Source organism: Hippocampus zosterae, chromosome 5 (assembly GCF_025434085.1).
Source record: "Hippocampus zosterae strain Florida chromosome 5, ASM2543408v3, whole genome shotgun sequence".
Lineage (NCBI taxonomy): Eukaryota > Metazoa > Chordata > Actinopteri > Syngnathiformes > Syngnathidae > Hippocampus > Hippocampus zosterae.
Window position 1 is genome coordinate 17,362,511 of NC_067455.1, and position 20,468 is coordinate 17,382,978.

At 41.1% G+C, this 20,468-nt stretch overlaps 1 protein-coding gene across 2 annotated transcripts in view; it reads left to right on the plus strand.

Annotated features, from left to right (window-relative positions):
* The first annotated feature begins 3,056 nt into the window (after positions 1-3,056).
* Positions 3,057-20,468, plus strand: part of adcy3a (adenylate cyclase 3a) — a 28,210-nt gene continuing 10,798 nt past the window's right edge. For both annotated transcript variants that reach the window (XM_052066548.1, XM_052066549.1), the window contains exons 1-13: positions 3,057-3,297; positions 3,955-5,148; positions 8,649-8,798; positions 10,354-10,484; positions 11,890-12,001; positions 12,408-12,535; positions 12,831-12,989; positions 14,741-14,906; positions 15,393-15,512; positions 16,280-16,422; positions 17,980-18,141; positions 18,372-18,459; positions 20,323-20,439. In XM_052066548.1, the coding sequence (XP_051922508.1) occupies positions 4,474-5,148; positions 8,649-8,798; positions 10,354-10,484; positions 11,890-12,001; positions 12,408-12,535; positions 12,831-12,989; positions 14,741-14,906; positions 15,393-15,512; positions 16,280-16,422; positions 17,980-18,141; positions 18,372-18,459; positions 20,323-20,439 (2,151 nt within the window). In that variant the 5' untranslated portion in view covers positions 3,057-3,297; positions 3,955-4,473. The remainder of the gene's footprint in view (positions 3,298-3,954; positions 5,149-8,648; positions 8,799-10,353; positions 10,485-11,889; positions 12,002-12,407; positions 12,536-12,830; positions 12,990-14,740; positions 14,907-15,392; positions 15,513-16,279; positions 16,423-17,979; positions 18,142-18,371; positions 18,460-20,322; positions 20,440-20,468) is intronic.

Below are 20,468 nucleotides of genomic sequence, written 5' to 3' on the forward strand. Positions count from 1 at the left end.
GTAGAGATACCAGAGGAGCCAAACATCAGCTCCTGGTTGACAGAACAGTCACACAAGACTGCAGGTCCCGACGTACCAACCTGTGCACAGCCTGGATTGATTACAAGAAAGCCTATGACTCGATGCCACATACATGGATCACTGAATGCTTGGAGTTGTATAAGGTGAACAGGACCCTCAGAGCCTTCGTTGCGAACTTGATGAGGATGTGGAAAACCACACTTGAAGCCAATGGCAAGCCACTTACCCAAGTGTCCATCAAATGTGGCATATATCAAGGTGATGCACTATCTCCACTGCTGTTCTGCATAGGACTGAAACCCCTAAGCCAAGTAATCACCAAGACAGGCTATGGATACCGCCTCAGAAATGGAGCTACAATCAGTCACCTCCTCTACATGGATGACATAAAGCTGTATGCTAAGAGCGAAAGGGACATAGATTCCCTGATCCACACAACCAGGATCTACAGCAGCGACATCGGGATGTCATTCGGGCTTGAGAAATGCAGTCGGATGGTGACTAAGAGAGGAAAGGTAGTCCGCACTGAAGGGGTCTCACTCCCTGAAGGAACAATAGCAGACATTGAGGACAGCTACAAGTACCTTGGTATACCACAAGCCAATGGCAACCTCAAACTGGCAACAAGGAAAGCGGCTACGGCCAAATACCTCCAGCGAGTGAGGCAAGTCCTAAGAAGCCAGCTCAATGGCAAGAATAAGACCCAGGCAATAAACAGCTATGCCCTGCCAGTGATCAGATACCCTGCAGGAATAATAAGGTGGCCAAAGGAAGAGATTCAGACCACGGATGTTAAGACCCGAAAGCTCCTAACCATGCATGGGGGGTTCCATCCCAAATCCAGCACCCTGAGACTGTACGCAAGCCGAAAGGATGGAGGCCGGGGACTAGTGAGTGTGAGAGCCACTGTCCAGGATGAAACATCCAAGCTCCATGAATACATCAAGGAGAAGGCTCCAACGGATGACATACTCAGAGAATGTCTCAGACAATGGGGAACAGAAGATGAGGCGCTGGAAGAGGGACCATCATGGGAGGACAAGCCCCTACACGGGATGTACCACCGGACCATAACTGAAGTGGCTGATCTCAAGAAGTCCTATCAGTGGCTAGAGAGGGCTGGCCTGAAAGACAGCACAGAGGCACTCATCCTGGCTGCTCAGGAGCAGGCCTTGAGCACCAGAGCCATCGAGGCCCAGATATACCACACCAGACAAGACCCAAGGTGTAGGTTGTGCAAAGAGGCACCTGAGACGATCCAACACATAACTGCAGGGTGTAAGATGCTGGCAGGGAAAGCCTACATGGAACGCCATAACCAGGTGGCTGGCATAGTCTACCGAAACATCTGTGCGGAGTATGGACTGGAAACCCCAAGGTCAAAATGGGAAACGCCTCCAAAGGTGGTGGAGAATGACAGAGGGAAGATCCTCTGGGACTTCCAGATCCAGACTGACAAGATGGTAATGGCGAACCAACCAGATATCGTGATCATAGATAAATGGCAGAGGAAAGCCGTTGTAGTGGATGTAGCGGTCCCAAGTGATGGAAACATCAGAAAGAAGGAACACGAGAAACTCGAGAAATACCAAGGGCTCAGAGAGGAGCTGGAGAGAGCCTGGAAGGTAAAGGTGACAGTCGTGCCTGTGGTGGTCGGAGCACTCGGGGCAGTGACCCCCAAACTAGATGAGTGGTTGCAACAGATCCCGGGAACAACATCGGACATCTCAGTCCAGAAATGTGCAGTGCTGGGAACAGCAAGGATACTGCGCAGAACCCTCAAGCTTCCTGGCCTCTGGTAGAGGACCCGAGCTGAATGAGGGAAGGACACCACCCGAAGGGTGAGATGAGGATTTTTTTAAATTTTTATTATATATATATATATATATATATATATATATATATATATATATATATATATATATATATATATATATATATATATATATATATAGCTGTGTGCCCTGCGATTGGCTGGCAACCGATTCGGGGTGTCCCCCGCCTACTGCCCGAAGACAGCTGGGATAGGCTCCAGCACCCCCCGCGACCCTAGTGAGGATCAAGCGGCTCGGAAGATGAATGAATGAATGAATAAAATAATAAAGCCATTATTTTTATTTATTTATTTATTTATTTATTTATTTATTTATTTATTTATTTATCTTGTTTTTTTTTATCTTATTTGATGTTGTTTTTAACATTTATTCGTGATTTTAACTGCTTGTTGTAAGGTGTCCTTGAGTTTCTAGAAAGGCGTCCACAAATAAAATGTATTATTTATATATATATATATATAGAGAGAGAGAGAGAGAGAGAGAAAGAGAGAGACCAAAACATTTATATATATATATATATATATATATATATATATATATATATATATATATATATATATATATATATATATATGTTATATATATATACCAAAACATATATATATACACACACACACACACAGATTTTTTTTTTTAAAGGGGTGGGGGAGATACAGAATAGCCCTTCGGTAATTTGTTACAGGGGCGGGGTACCGAAAAGAAAATGTGGAGAGTGTAAAGTTTCAAAGAAAATGCAGAATTATTCTGGAAGTGAAGTAGCTTTTCCTTCAAAACAAGAGCTATCTTTGTTATCAAATAGATGACAGGCGTTTCAATTTCCTTTCCGAAAAATACTCAAAAGAATCAATTACGGGATCAATTTTGATTCTGGATGAATTTGTTTCATGGCTTTTGCTTTAATTATGGTTATGATAATTGTATGGTTGGATTTTATTTTAGGTTCTGGACTGTAACCTATTAAAAAAAGGAAAAAAGAAAATTCGCATAGTTACACTTCTCACGAACCACCACTCCACCAAATCACCTGAATATCAAACGTTTTCTTTAGGTAACAATTCTAAAACAGTCGAATAGTATGATTACTTTTCACCATTTTACACACATGTATCGTTATCACTGAATTAAATTCTTTAATGTGTCATTTATGTCTTCCTAAATTTGGGTTAAGACACATTTATTTCACCACGAAGGACCGGAAATTGTCTTCGTGGTGTTTACAATTCATGACAAAGCTGTGTAGTCTGCGGAAAACACCCAAGCAGGGGAAAACACGCACGGACACAGCAAATGAATTCATGTCGAGGCTACTTTTTCTACTTTACTTCTTTATCCTCTGCAAACTGGGGCTCAACATATCTAAGTAAGTGTGATTCCCGCAAATGACCACCGCGTCTGTATTTCAGGAATAACTATAGCCCACGAAATCAGGTTCTACGTTAAGGTAGGTGAATGCATCAGTGAACAATTGCACATCTGGGAGAATGGACCCAAGATATCAGTTTCTCGCGTTACAAAGGAATTAAAATTATCTTACTAAAATACTAACTCTGGACAGCAAAGCGCAACGGAAACATTGCCATCTCAGACAAATAGTCAATGCATTCTTAGTCTCCCAAATGCTAAAACATCAATGGAAATAGGATTTCTATACGGCAAAGATAGATTCCGTCCGTTGTAAGACTTGATTAAGGTCAGTTGGATGCAGATTATTGCGGCGATGCTCAATGTTTGAACAACGCTAAGAAAGTGGAAGTGTTTTTATGAACTGTCCGTGGCTCCACGCAACATGTAGTCGGTCAGTCAGTCAGGTAGGCCCACAGCACAGGGCCTGGACTTCGAATGATAACAAAAGCGACCAATGCTTTACTCTTCTGTTTTGCCGTCAGTACAGAGCCGAAAATCCGGCAAATATTGACCAAACAAAAATGTTCATAGTTGTATCGATACATATCCAGCAACAACCTCTTTCACAGTTTGACTCGTCATGACAGAGGAGCCATCATGATCATACATAGATCACGCATCCATAGCAATCCTGATGATCGTGACAAGTTGCAGTGTTTAATTGTGAATTTCCCCTGTCTTGCCCTTCATTCAGGAGATGTGAATTATGACACTGGGAGGCCGACATGCAAAATACTGTCCATGCCAGTGGAATGATGGCAACGGGAGCTCATGCAAACATTTGCCTAAGGGATGTCAACTTCAATTCAACCCCTCAGACTGTGTGCATTACTGTGGAGAGCCTCAATGGAAATGAGACCGTGAAGCAGTCATGTTGCTGATGCTGAATGAGAAAAAAAGGACAATCTCTGGATCATGTTGCTGAGGAGGCGTGCCCAGTTTGTGGATAGGACACAGGACTGAGCCAAACGACAGCGTTCGATGGAGTGACCGCAAACGCAGTGATGTAAGCGGATGTGTCTCTAGTGTCAGTCCTACAAGACAATCAACACACGGAAGGGATTTCATACACACGTGTGGATTCAGAGCGGAAGGAGGGGCGAGCTGGTGAAGCATTCGATAACTTGATCAGCGTCTGTGTGAAAACCATCGGGTCTCAAGTTGAAGAGGAGACAACAGAGCAGACAGGAAGCTCCAACGCTTAACGTCCACTATGCCTCGGAATCGAGCGTTCTCAGAGCCCGAGTACTCTGCTGAGTATTCCGCAGACTGTTCCGTGACTCTTCCCTCTGACCCTGGGCAGGCTGTTGGGCGAACACACGAGGTCACGGTGAGGAGCTCAGGTTGCTGCCTTTGCCTACCTCGTTTTATGCGCCTCACCTTTGCACCAGAGTCCCTGGAGAACCTCTACCAGACCTACTTCAGGCGTCAAAGACACGAAACTTTACTGGTGCTGGTTGTGTTCGCGGCTCTCTTCGACAGCTACATCATTGTCATGTGTGCTGTGGTCTACACCAGTGACAAGCTGGCACCTGTCCTGGTGGCGTCTGTGGGGCTGCTAGCAGACATCCTCCTCTACCTGCTGTGCCGCTTCGGACTGCTGCCAGATCGCATCTCCAGGCGGGTGGTGCCCTACGCCCTTTGGGTGCTGATAGCGGCTCAAATATTCTGCTACCTGGGTTTGAATTATGCCCACTTTCACCAGGCCAGCGACACAGTGGGCTGGCAGGCTTTCTTCTGCTTCTCCTTTTTCCTGACACTGCCTTTGAGGTTGACCCCCATCGTGCTCATCACGACTGTCACCTGCGGGGTTCACACCCTGGTTCTGGGTGTCACCATCGCCCAGCAGCAACAGGAGGAGATCCAGGGAGCAGCACTTGGCAGACAGGTGAGACTTGACAAGGGAAGAAAAATATAAATCATGCTACTCTTGGAATACTCTGAGCAATATTTTTTGAATGATTGGTAAACAAAAAAATACATAAAACAGGGATATTTAAACTCAAAGGGTAAGACAGTTGTGTTGGTGTAAAGTATCTTTTATGTCCACTGCGTATTCTGTACAGTTAGTGGAGTAAGAGCTTTTGCGAATGCACCACCACAATGGAATGAGTTGAAATACAACAATCGGGATGTCATTGTGTGTGCTTAAAAAAAATCAGGGCACAAATGGCACAAATACACAATTTTGAAATACCTACAGTATATGTGGTTGTACATGTCCGGCTTCTATTTACAATAGGTTAGTAACAAACAAAAAACATGTTGACGTCATTACTTTGGCCTTTGGTAATATTATGGATACTTTATGAGCATTCTCTTGTATACTGTAGCTTTAGAAATGTTTTAACTTCACAATCACTCTGACTTCTCAGCAATGTTGACTTGATATCACCATCAGTGAACTAGCCAGTTCAAGAAATAACTTATCACACATTTTATTGTCTTCTGAATGATAATTATTCATTTATGTATTACTTTTATTGAAATATCAACAAGACCTTTAAAAAGATACAATATGTATATTTTCAACTAGAATACTTTATTTTTAAAACAGAAGACCAAGTCTCTAACAAACTTTGGCAAAATCACAAGTTCAAAATCATAGGTTTTTGTTGATATTTATAAGGTAGACCCACAGAGTGCATCCAAAAAAAAAAAAATGCAACAAGTAGGGAAAAAGGATTCCCCTGCCACGATTAAACCAACTGTCCTTGATTAGGTAAATGTGACAATCACCATTTTATTTGCAACGCCATCAATGAAAAGTAAAATGAGATGATACTACTCTGTGCCTACTTTTCTCCACTTTAAAAGAATTCATAGTACAACAGCGAGCGTCACTGTACTTTTTTGTTTGTTTGTTTCACTGCACAAACTGGGCAGAACAAAATGAAAACCAGTCCGAGCTGATCATGCAAATAAGGACATGGCAAACAAATGTTGCAGATATATTTTTAGTCCTGTTTTACTGCCATTGTGGCTCAACACAGGCAACCCTTTGAAAAAGAGCTTTGCATAGTAAATAAACACATTGCATTGCAGTGAAATGCGTGGCAAAATCATAAAGCTGATTAATGTTTAAATATGTACTTGTGCTCGTTGGAGTACTTATAACGTGAGTTCTTCACATGCATGTTTTCAGCTTGTTGCCGATATTTGGCAGAAAAAAATAATATGCTAACAGTCTGCATGGCAAAAGAATTTTAAAAAATACAGAATGAATTTTGAAGCTTTTCCCATTGTTGCAAAAGTCTTTCTCGATTGTCACTTTAACACCTGCAAACGACTCAATGCATTCACCATTATCCAACCTTTTTTGCTCAGTCTCGGCAGCTATTGCAAGTGAAAACACCGGCTGTGTCGTTTACCTTGCGCCAGCCTGGTCCCACATTGTGACAGTGGAAATATGCTGCCAGAAAAGCTCAACTTGCGTCAGAGCTTACCACCTAATAGGACTACAATTCCCATGTTCTTTGACACAGAAACGTGAATAATGCAGAATTCAACAAAGGCAATCCAACAAAGTTGGATTGTCCCAATTCCGACCTGAAAGCATTCGTAAACGACAAAGATGTATGATGCCGATAAATTGTTTGTTGTTTTCGTTCATCACAACCTATTTTGACCTCTATCAAACACTCTTCAAAATATGCTTTATTTATATAAATAAAGGAATATCTTATATTCAAAACATTTGATTCATTTAACCAAAATTTCACGTTATTTTGAATAACTAAATTAACAATAAATAATGATAGATTCATATATGATTATAACCTTGAAAATTATTTTATTCCATTCACGGTCAGCATCTCCATGTCTAGGTCGCCATTGTTGAGTAACATCAGATTGAAGCCGGTTCGGACGAATCTGACGTAACTCGGACCACCCAGTTCAAAGGGGCGTTCCAGTGCACTTTTCCTGGTTGTAGGTCGGAAAAGTCGGAATTTCCATCTTCCTCGAAGACAGTAGCAGTCGTAGTTCCTGTGTGACGAAAACACATCGATGCCTGCGGGGGGATTAGATTTGGATGAGAATGACAATGCGAATGGAATAGGAAGGAATTTGAATGAAAGATGACAAACCGAAAAGCTCAAATTCGTCCATACATAGGTCGCACTGTCGATTTTTGAGAAAATTAAAGGATTTTAAGTGTGCCTTATGTTTTGTAAAATACGGTACATGTTCATTGTACATAAATTTAAATCATGGCACAATATTGAATCCATTCACAGTAATAGTATATACTGTATATTATAAACCCAATTTTGAATGGAAGTATGTGAAAATTGAATATTCCCTGTCACAAAATCATTATCACATTGATCCTTCTACCTGCTCCTTGTCAAATTTGACATTTTCAGGAAAAACCTCTGCTTTTTTGTCTTTGTAATGAAATAAAATTAACACGAATATCCCTGGATTGTTTCTTGCGCTCTCTTTCTGAACTGCTGAAGGTCTAAATATTTCTCTATTACTAGGCACCTTTCATCCTCTAATTACTGTCCTCATATTTTAAAGTCACCTCAAAAAACATTGATTCTGTGTTCTGTGTTTAGTTGCATTTCACAAATATCTAAGAACAACTGCAAAATATTTCAATGCTTTGCTTCTCACACGAGTGAATGTGTTATTTTTTGGGGGGCGGGTGGCGTTTAAACGTCAGTGTGAACAGGTGTTGCGGTACTCGATTGCCCGGTATGCGGGGCTGGGCAATTCATCAGTTAAATTTTTGTGAGTTAAATTTTTTTTCCCCATCTACTTCTGAAGTTCCGAGAGCTTCCCCTCGATGTGTTCTGCTTGCACTGACAACATGGCTGCAGGCACAGAGCAGCTCAATTAATCACAGTTGCAAATTTAGCGATTTTGGTCAGTATATTGAACGACTTCTTTTTTTTTTCTGACCCTTCTGGCGATGGTTTTTCCAAGGAGCAATTCGGGTTTAATTCGTGCTAAACAACAGATACATTCTTTTCAAATTTTTTTGCATGTAGCTATAAAGGATCCCCTGGGAAGGCAGTCATGGAACGACTTGCACCGATTATTGCCAAATGTATTTGTGTATCGTAAAAATAGAATTTTATTTTCATGTTAGAAACATTTGACCTGAGATAAGCGCTTATTCTAAATTTGGGCCTTTTCTTTGGGTGTAATTCTTTGACTTGAATAAGGCAAACTCAAAGCAACAAGTACAGTGCAATCATCAAGTTGTATGTTCAATGAGGGCTGTGTTATTTTTAGAATATGCCGTTGGCCAATCATGATAATGGAAATAAAACAAGCGGCTGGTTCGACGGCCTGTCAATATACTTTTGTCAGAAGCGTGTTACCAAAAACCATTCAGCAAACTGTGTCCTTGTTGTTGTTTTGGGGTTTTTTTTTCAGCTCCTGGCCAACATTGTGATCTATGTTTGTGCCATCACCGTGGGCGTCATGTCATACTACATGGCAGACCGGAAGCACAGAAAGGCTTTTCTTGAGGCAAGACAATCGCTCGAGGTCAAACTCAACCTGGAGGAGCAAAGCCAGCAACAGGTCAGAGGTCAAAAATACAATATGTCTGCGTTTAAAGACAGCTTTATGTCAACTACTTTAACTTCAAGTAGTGAACATTCAAAAGGCATTTGTAGCCTTTTTGATGTTGCTGACGCTTCTAGGAAGTAATGCGTTGCTCACAAGACGTGGACATCTCAGCTGCCATCTCTTGGCTTGAGGCCTGAGGATTTCAGAAATTAACGGTTCCGTTAGATTACCCGATGGGAAACCACTGTAACAAATTTTGGGTTCCGTAAACATTCATCATGGGAAACCACTTTTCTATTTTGACTGATATTCATCATCAACAATTCTGATACTCAAAAGAATAATATTTAAAAGGTAAATGTTTGAAAACTATGCATTATCAATGAACGTTACATCAACAGCTGTGTACGCCAGGTTTATTCAATAAAATAAATGGATCAAAACATGTTGTTTAACACTTTTATTGTACTCATATGGCATCATGAATATAGCATATACCGCAAAATCTGACCATTTTTTTCCAGTCGAACACAGCAAAGATTAATTTGCTGGTAATCATTAATAAATAAATTACTGGTTTCAACCAACAGCACAATCATTGGCTTGATTTGTAAGGCTTGTGAATGTTCAGTATTGTTCCTTGTATTTTGTTGTAGTTGGTTGCAGTGAAAAATGAAAAAACAAACTCGGGACTGTGGTTAATTGTTTATTTCAATCAAGAATGTGCTCACTAACCAAGATCCTCCATGTCATGTTGATGACACATTAAATTTTGCAATGTCTGTCAGAATGCTTCGAAATACAACTTGAGCCTGAAAATGACCCTGACTGAGACTCGAGACATTTAGAGGGATCTCGTTCTCTCAATTTTAATCAGACTTAATTACAGTACATCATCTTCAGAATGGGATGCTAAGGCTGCTGGCAGATGAGTGCCACCAACCAATCAAGTGTGGAGTATGTTGTACTGTCTGTTACCATGACAATTAGCCGCCCAAGATGATATACTGTACGTGCAATTACAAAGTCAACCCGATCAGTTAATTGTTTCTTATCCGCCACACTGTGAAATTTGGATTCATATTAAAAGCGCCCCCACGTAACCCTTTATGTGCCTCCCTTACTCCCCCTGTACTTCAGTTGTGCTTATGCGTGCACAATTGTGCATCGGTGCAACAAACAGCACGGCGTGAGGTGTGCTAGAAAAGTTTTGGGATTGTTGTCAGCAACAAACAAACTACAAACTACATTAGAATACTGGAAACGATGGTTACCATGAAATCCTCCGGCCTGCTATAACATGTATGCATTGTTGGAGGGGGCGGGGGGGGCAACCAACTTCAACCAAAGATTCAATATTTAAGTCGTTTCTTCATCTGAGTAACCTATTCTTTTAGAAATTAGGATGCACATCTTTATCAATCAGATTGTTCTCTGACGAGTTGATTCTTTCATTCCCAAATCATGATCAAAATGTTGATCTGATGTGCCAGCACTGTTTATTTCAATCACAATTGATGCTCTGTGCTTCCTCTGAAGGAGAGTTCATGGCTTGTTTCTTCTCCAGGAACGCCTGCTGCTGTCCATCCTTCCCAAACACATAGCTGACGAGATGCTGCAGGACATGAAAAAGGAGCCCAGTCAGAAAGAGATGCAACAGTTTAACACCATGTACATGTACAGACATGAAAATGTCAGGTAATGTAGCAACTAATATTCAATATACAGTAATCCCTCGTTTAACGCGGTTAATGGGGACCAAAACCACCTGGGATAAACGAAAATCCGCGAAGTAGCGACCAATTAACATATATATTTTTTAAAAATTGCCCCACGTGAGCCTTTGCACTTGAGCAGAGCGCACTAACACACACAGACACACACAAACACACACAAACACACACACACACACACACTGGCCAGCGATCGGATCCGCAGGCGTGGCGCAAGACTGTTTATTATTCGTCAATTAAGGTTGTTTGGATAATTAAAGATGGAGAGACCTATTTTTGTTCTTATAAGTCTTTCTCTCTCTCTCTCTCTCACTCTCTCTCTCTCTTTCTCTCAGCAACACACATACCTGTACACTCACCTGCTAGTCCATGTGCACGCACACACACTGCTCGTGGACCTTCCGCGCTTGAGCAGAGTGCCACACACTAGCACGCATAGTAAACAACACTTAGACACAGATTTTTGCGGACTTCATAAAAAAAATTTATGAATGTTTGAAAAAATCTGCGATGCACCGAAGCCGCGCTAAACGAACCGCGAAATAGCGAGGGATCACTGTACCGTGTTGACCCGAATATAAGACGGCCCTGATTATAAGACGACCCCCTCTTTTTGAAGAGTCAAGTTTGAAAAAAACTTTTTGAACACCAAATTAATTTTTATACAGAAAATAATTACAGTACATCTGAAACAAATGATTCTAACAATATATTTGAGAGAAAAAGCATATTATTTTTGCCTCATTCAACCTTAATATCTGAACATTTAAATATGTAAACTAAAGTGCAATCACATTCGTAAATGAATGGCTTCTGGTTTATGAAATCTAAATTACATGTTAACTTCTCCTCAGCTGCTAACCTGGCCGATCTTCGACCCACTTTTCTCCAGATTGTCGCTACGTGTCTCCATTTTCTGATATCTCTTCCATTAGTTTCTTTTCTTTCTTACCGCTATTTTTTATTTTTCTTACTCGTGCTACCGCTATTTTTATTTTTATTCTTCGTGACAGGGTTTCACTTTGGCCAGGGGAGTCAAGTTCAACATTCGCTTCAATGATATCTGGCGTCATCTAGCATCGTGAATGTGTATAATGTCCAGACCCTGAATATAAGACGACCCCCACTTTTTTAGTTTTATTTCACTGCAAAAAACACCGTCTTATATTCAGGCCAATTCATCTTGAAAAACACAAAATATGTTTGAGGTTACGTAAATGTGCCAAGAATTTTACTTCCCCTCCTTCAAGCTGTATTGTAGATTTTGACAACTACTGCATGGTTCATTGACGTCTACAGTAGTCATCACCCTTCAAATGAATGTGTTATTGTACTAATGCATTGCTTTGTCTCGATGTCTTGTTGTGCAGTATTTTGTTTGCAGACATTGTGGGCTTTACCCAGCTGTCATCATCATGCAGCGCTCAGGAGCTGGTCAAACTGCTCAATGAACTCTTTGCTCGGTTTGACAAACTAGCTGCAGTGAGTCTTAGTATTAAGCAATCCGGTTATACACGTGCATTTACATTCTTTTTGACAATCGGGAGATAATTTATGTACAGTATAGATTTGTGATGCGGATAACTAACAACATTTAGTTTATGGGATTTAGCATATTTGTACAATATTCTGCTGTTACTTTTACCACTGTATTAGGTTTCTTAAAGCTGTGGGCATTTTTTTTCAATGAGAATAAAGCTAATCCCGTGAGTTTTATTTCTTTCTAATTGCACCAATTATACATGTTTGCTATCAGTAAAAGTAATCAGAGTTGAACTGGATAGTTAGCCAACACAAATTTGCACTTTAAAAATAAACATCAGTAGTTTAAACTCATGCAAGATAAAGTATATCCTTGCTCTGACTAAAACCATAACCACCTTTTCAGAAATATCACCAGCTGAGAATCAAGATCCTCGGAGACTGTTACTACTGTATTTGCGGGCTGCCAGACTACAGGGAGGACCATGCTGCCTGTTCCATCATGATGGGCCTCGCCATGGTTGAGGCCATCTCGTGAGTGTACAGTCGAGCTGTGTATTTCAAATTCCCAGAAGGCAATCACAGCATTCGCTTGTGAAGCGCGCTGGTCTGTCACATGCTCAATGGAAAATTGATCACTCAGACAGACTCACATAGATTTTTGTTGTGTGTGGCCGTGAAAGAAAGTGCATTAGTTGAGGGATCTTTCTGCATGAGTGCCTGTGCGTGTGTGATTATTTGTTTTATTTCTTGCCCCGGATGCTGGTGCGGTGACAGTATTTTTAACAATGCATTCATTTGATTCCATGTATCTGTAAACAAACACTAGGTATGTACGTGAGAAAACCCAAACAGATGTTGACATGCGTGTGGGAGTGCACAGCGGCACAGTCTTGGGGGGAGTGCTTGGTCAGAAACGATGGCAATATGACGTGTGGTCCACTGATGTCACTGTAGCCAACAAGATGGAGGCTGGAGGGATACCAGGGTAAGAACACGCTGTGGTTGCTTTTTAAAATATTGAATAGCACTCTGAAGACAACAGGCGTCTAACTAGGCCTAACACGCCTCGATTTGTGCCATCCTATACAACTTTCTATAGATTTGTGAAAATGAATTGCATCAGTATGTGCTTTCCGAACTCAGCCACCAAGCCAAATACATAAGAGTCAATATTGTTTCCCCAGACCAGGATTTTCATTCTGTCAACATATTAACAGGTTGTACTATTACTGGAGCCATCTATTGCAGGGATGGGCAGCTGGCGGGCAGCCGATGAGCTGATAAACATTCAAAAACGTTCTCCATGAACAATGGGAGAATGGAGGAAAATTCACAGCAAAACCGGGATAAATCCAAAATGTGAAAACATATGCAAATCCACAGGTGTCGAATTGCGAATGTGCAGGGGTCCACTGTAGTTTTAAATTTGTAGTATTACTATTCGATACTAGATGACAGACATGTCTTAGTTGCACTTACACTAAGTCTTATACTGCCCTATACTGTACTACAACATGAGTAGGCCTAATATATATTTTTTTGCGGATTTGAAATGATATGCATGGAAAAAAACAGTCCCTCCTATTGTAAAAAATGAGTGAGTTGACTTACAAAAGCAATTCTTGTACTAAATATTGGGTTCTTCTTCAACAGTTTTGTGCCATTACTTTAATTATGCATCGGGAAAAAAATAGTGGGGTTTTTGTTGTTGTTTGCTTCAAGCCTTTTCTTGTTGGGTTAGTTTAGTGGATGTTTTGTACATGTATTGAAAAGTGTCTGATCAAAAATGAAATGCAGTATATTAAGAGTGTGTATTTTCTCCCTATTACAGTAAATTAACATTTGTCATACATCTGGTTAAGAAGTGTGTGGTCTTATGTGGCCCCGCTGTAGCACTGATGAAATACTGTGCCCCCCAGCATTAAAGTTGTACCTGTGGTGGTCAAAAGATAAAATATAAATGGTCCACTTGAAGTTGCCCATCCCTGATCTACTATATGTGCACACCCCATCAAATCATTCCCTAGATTGCTGACTCTTTCCATTTTTTTTTGTCAGAATCATCATTTTTTCCTCTCTTTTATTGACGTGGTCTTATTTTTTGGTGTTGTGTATCAAGTTCTCACGAATGCACATTTCATTCCAATGGAGTGGGAGAAAATTAAGCGCTTGCGATTGGAACACGATTCTATGGCCCTGGCAAGGCTTCATATTTGAATTGCTATTTTGGTAAACATACAGCATTAGGTGTGCTCAAGTTCTCTACAAAGAGGTGTGGTAGGATTCTTATCATAGTTCAGAACCTTAAGTATAACTTCGGCACAGGGCGAGCCACGCAAACCCTGAGTGGTGGCTGGTTATGATTCAGGAGTGCGTGCATGTCTACCTGGTTCTCTACCTAGGGAGCAGTGCTCTCCTTTTCACAGTGGTTCATAAGTGCAACAATCAACTGTAATGGCTGTCCTTTAAGATACCCACCCCCACCTGAATTGCCTGACCTCTGACCTATTCCCCTCCGTAAGATAAGATAAGATATCCTTTATTTGTCCCACACTGGGGAAATTTACAGCCTCCAGCAGCAAGAATGCTGACGCAATATTGACGCAAATGACTTTTGTTACCAATTTGGTTGTTTTGTTATTGTTGGAATACGACAGTGACTGTGTTGCTTTTGCTGTTGCCGGAAACAAAAATAAAAACGATTCCCCCGGGCCCCCTTCTTTTGGTGTGGATTAGTCGTGTCCACATCTCACAGACCACCATGGAGTGTCTTCATGGGGAGTTTGAAGTTGAGCCAGGGAATGGAGGTGAGCGCTGTGACTACCTGAGGGAGAGAGGACTCGAGACCTACCTGGTAGTTGTTTCCAAAGGACCCGTGGGAAAAAACGGCATCAACAGTGTTGTGAGTAGAAACTGCACACACACACACACACACACACACACACACACACACACACACACACACACACACACACACACACACACACACACACACACACACACACACGCACACGCACACACACACGCGCGTACCTATCCAGGGACCCCACTCCCAAAGAATAAGTGAGGCCAATTCCATTTTATTTCCACTGTAGACTGAAACCATTTGAGTTTGGAATCAAATAAATACTGTACTGTATGTAAGGAGATATCGGCCTTTTGGTTTTTGTTTCCAGGTATTTAATTTTTTATCTCAGACAAAGTTTAGAAGTTTTTTTTTAATCTATTTATTTGTCATGTCAGCCAAAGTACTGGAACATGTGACTGACAAGTGTGCTTTATTGCCGAGGTATGTTTCATTACATCGGCTGACTACTATTTTACACAAAACTAACTGTTCACCTACAATTAAGTGTTCATTCTATTTTTTTTACCTGTTTCCAATTAGAAATTATCTGTAACTTCATCCAATGGAAACTCCCCTCTGCTGATCAACACCACAGAGTGTAATGGTAGCGTGAACACAGCCTGCACCACACCAGAAGAACCTGAAGAACTGGACACCAGGGTAAACAGTCATAATCTCTCAGATCCGACTTCAGATGACACCGTTTTACAAAACAAACATCATTAGTGGCAAGAGCCATATTGATACGTGAATCACTCAAAGAGGTTCTCCACAGTGGGACTGCTCCAATACAATCTCCTCGAAAACGGCGGGACATTCAGTCGTACTTTGCGCAGTTTGGGTGATATGGCCATTTGTGCCTACCCAACTTTTGTTTTTACCAATCGCTGCAATGGGTAAAAATCACCGACATGTCTAGTTTGACCAGCTGAGTTCTCTGTTATCTCAATTGGCACAGATGGCTTAATGGCGTTGTGTGGTAGTGGATCAAAGGTGTCTTAAAATAACACAAGTTGATTTTTGAATCAAACCGATTGCCAACCGAGAAAATTTTCATCACAGCCGCATATCCCACCCCCAAAGAAGTTGCTCTGTAATTTGTCCGCACTGCCAGCGGTGCGGCTCAGTGCAAATCAGCGGTCTCGGGACAAGATGGATTCACGGGGTTTTCTGAACTCTCAAATACTTTACAAAGACTTTAATTAAAAAGAAAATAAAAAAGATGATAAAAACCTATTTAGAGTGTTGTTGTAAAAATCCAAATTTGGATTAATCGAAAAACATGTAATCTGGAATTCTGCTAACTTTGGTGGCATGATCAGATTGTTCAGATTTTGTCTTGAACTTTTTTTTCTTTCTTCTTCAGCGATGTGTTAGAAAGAACAATGACATGACCTTGATAATGACAGCAATTTTGTGACCCGCAGGTTGTCAACCCCTCTTTCCCAAATCCTCGCCGAAGGCTACGGCTGCGAGATCTGGCTGAAAGGGTGATTGATGCCCAAGAGAACGAACAGGAGCTCAACAAACTGCTAAATGAAGCTCTTTTGGAGCGAGAAACTGTCCAAGCGTGAGTCTAATTTTTTTCTGTTAGCTTAGGATCCTAAGCAAAAATACAATGGAAAAAAAAGAGTTTTACTTTTAGACCCCACCAAAAAGTTTATTACGGTAGTTGCCTAATTCAATAGAGCACTTAATGAAAATATGTTAATGCTTTCAAAAATAAGATGCCAAAACTGAACAGCATTAGGGGTGTAAAGAATAATCCAATCTAGCAGATGTTTTCATTTATTTGCAACATCCGTCCATTTAATTCTGTACCACCTGTCCTCATTCGGTTTGCAGCCTATTCCAGTTGACTTTCGGTCAATATGTATTTTATATTTCGTGCAGAGTGAATTGTGAAATTGTGTTCCCATCCATCGGACTCTGTTATGTCCAGGGGCACTTTCGATGTGACTCTGCCTGACTATCTCAATGATTTCACTGGTCAATGGCAGGGGATAGTAACCTTAAATAGGAAAAGAGCCATTTGGACTCCACCCCTTTTTATGTATAAAAACTATCGTGGTTTACATTTATGAGATGAGTTAACTGCTACAGAGAAATCAAAATTGTATTTCTGCATGTAATGAAAACTTTGAAAAGTGGAGCGAGGACTATTTCACTTAACAATATCAAATACGTATTTGGGAAGTAATAGCCCGTTAGAATAATGACTTTACGGGTTAATGTGATTTTTGCTCCTGTGTCACAGCAAAGGCACAAAGAGCCATGAGAGAAGGATGAAAGAGCCTCATGTTGACTATCCCTGGTCAGTGGGGTATTTAATAAAATGAAATCGCAATAACTCTGACCAATAAAAATAATGAGGAGAATTCTGTGAAATGATGTAATTGCACTTGATAGCCATTTTGAAGAGTTGTAGTTATATAGCGGGCGGCCCGGTAGTCCAGTGGTTAGCACGTCGACTTCACAGTGCAGAGGTACCGGGTTCAATTCCAGCTCCGCTCTCCCTGTGTGGAGTTTGCGTGGGTTTTCTCCGGGTACTCCGGTTTCCTCCCATATTCCCAAAATATGCATGGCAGGCTGATTGACCACTCTAAATTGTCCCTGGGTGTGAGTGTGGGCGTGGATGGTTGTTTGTCTCTGTATGCCCTGCAATCGGCTGGCGACCGATTCAGGGTGTCCCCCGCCTACTGCCCGAAGACAGCTGGGATAGGCTCCAGTGACCCTAGTGAGGACACAGCGGTTCGGACAATGAATGCATAGTTAAATAGCCTAGTACATTGCTGCCTGATGTAATCTAAATCACTATACATAAATAATGAGTCAATGATGTGCGAAAGCGTGATATAAATAAAGATGTCTTTTATTGTATGTGCTGCTGTTAATTACACTGGTCAACAAATTTAAATGGGGGATGGCTTTTTGTGTCCCTGAATGTTTTTTGGTACTGATTTTAAAATGGCTTTCGTCTTTTCTAGCACTTCAAGTTTCAGAGGTATTTTTTTTTAAAAGTTTTGATGTAGAAAAGCTTGCGAAAAGGAGATTTTCCCATTTGTAGCTACGATGTTTCAGAATGAAATGTTTGATGTGAGTATTGAGGTCCTCTTTTCCCCCTCAGTTTGAAGGGGAAACACACAAACCGTCTCTCCCTGAGGTTTGTTGACCCCGACTTGGAGACTCGCTACTCGGTGGAGAAGGAGAAGCAGAGTGGAGCTGCTTTCTGCTGCTCCTGCATGGTTCTGCTCTTCACTGCTGCCATGGAGGCCCTCATTGATCCCAGGTTAGTTCTCGAGGCCAGTGGGTTCAGATACAAAAACATTTCCCATCAATTATGCAAAAAACGCGGAATAGAAACAACATGCATTTACTGATTACCACAGCACTCACTTTTTGAGTTGTGTTGTTTGGGGTTGAATTATTGAACTTTATTGGAAATTTAAATTGTCTGAATCTTCCACTTTATTCTTGCTTGTTGACCGCTAACTAACAAGATTTTTGTCTTTTTAACAGGTTGATTGCAAATTACATAACTTTTGCAGTGGGGGAAGTTCTACTCCTCATCCTGACAATCTGTTCAATGGCCGCCATCTTTCCCAGGGTTAGTCGAAAGAGTTTTATGATTTGATTTGAGGATCATTTTGTCAAGTTGTCATAACCTGTAGTGTGTCGCCCCTCCAATATCACTGATTAATATTTGTGGGCCCCTCCATTATTTAAGTTGCTCATCCCTGATCTATTCATAAAATAAAATCTAATGCTATACTGCACACCCTGCCTTCGCTGCCTTCTGTGCGAAACAACAAAAAGACAAAAGGCTCTAGTCGTTTTCATGCAATCATTTAATTTGCATAAAATAAATATGGCAAACGCAGTATATGGTGTGTTCACAGGATCATCTGTGTTTTTCCTTTGCCCCTTGAGAAATTGTCGAGGGTCCCACAAACATAAGCAAAAGAAACCAGAATTATGTTAAGAGTAGCTGGTTCGCCGCCCTCCGGGCGGCTCCTCAGCTAGTTCCTGCGGAAGGCTGGTAAGGTGGGCCTTCGGCCGACAAAAGTGTTGTTGCTTGGTTCAACTTTTTGTTCATCTTCATTGCTTATCGCGAAAATAAAGAGATGTTTAGCTCTACTAAATAACTAACAATTTTATTGCAATGCTTGTGGGTAGACAACATTTTTTCGCTAAGTTGCCCGCGCGATCGTAGTGAGCCACTGCCTGAGCGGCGCAGTGGCGGCGCGCAGTGGCGCGGTGAAGTAGGTACGTTTTGAAAAGGGACAGACGGAAGGACAGACCGCATGCAGGACGACGCGCAATATATATATAGATGGTAACGCATGGTCTTTAATCATTATTATTATTATTATTGCAGATTAGGGTGAGTGGATGTACCTATTGATTGTTGGAAAATAAAGCTCCAAGCTGGGATCGATCCTCTCTCAGAGGTTTTTAGCAGTAAGGCCAAGCCATATGGGCCTGTTTACCTTTTGGTATATTGTATGAAGACAGATGTTAATATTTGATAAAGGCATGACTTGTTTAAATATTTACTTAAATGAATGCTTCAATGTGGTCGCGTGCCCACTACTTTAGATTCAGACTGCTTCACCATGGAAATTCAAATGCATTTGATCCAGCAGAATTGATCGCCTGCCCAATTCACAGCACAGTCAATAAATGACTGTGCTGAGTTGAGAATAAAGATGAGTCGATGTTAATAATTTTCCAGGTTCCTCTATCAGGATCAAGATTACAACACATTGCAATGTCATGAGCATAAGTGCCTTGCAGGAATTACACAACTCAGCGAATGTACCAGAATGTATTCGTATTGCAACAGTTAATTGTTTGGGGGGAGTTTTTTGTTTGTTTGCTTGTTTTAACTAGATCATAATGTGAAGTAAGCACATTACTTACACGGGCTAACATGTAATAATGATAATGAAAAGGTAGTGACAATGAGGCTTTTTTTGTGTGTGTGACAGCAATGTTTCTCTATTCAGAGGACTGAGTTTAAGTTTAACATTTTATTGGCAGAATTGATTCAGAAGATTGGGCAACAATACTAGCTTGTTAGTCACCACAGTCTTCCTTGTCGGATATAAATAGTGCGGACCAAGGCAGAAAACCAAAACAATGAAATAAATTACACTACCCTAAAACCTTTAAAAAAAAAAAGTTGAACCCAGGCCACCGCAGAGCTCTTCATTGGCGATGCAGCCTTCTTGATCTGGTCCGATAGCTGACTGCCGGGGCTGCGGGGAATTTTTGCTTGCGTTATCGCAACACCCCTGTTTCGGCCACGTTTTTTGAATGACAAAAATCTTTCATCTGAAAACTCAAAGTGCACTTTTGGGCCATTTTCAGCCAACAATATTCAATGAGAGAATGTTCATTTCTGGCATTTTCATTCATCCCTGCATTTCTATTTCATATAAAGACATTGTTTTTTTCTTTTGGCAAGGTTTTTCCAAAGAAGCTTGTTGGTTTCTCAACTTGGATTGACCACACTCGCTGGGCTCGTAACACCTGGGCCATGGCAGCCATCTTCATACTTACCATGGCTGACATTGTTGACATGGTAAGCTTTGTGCAATATCCGCAAAAGCT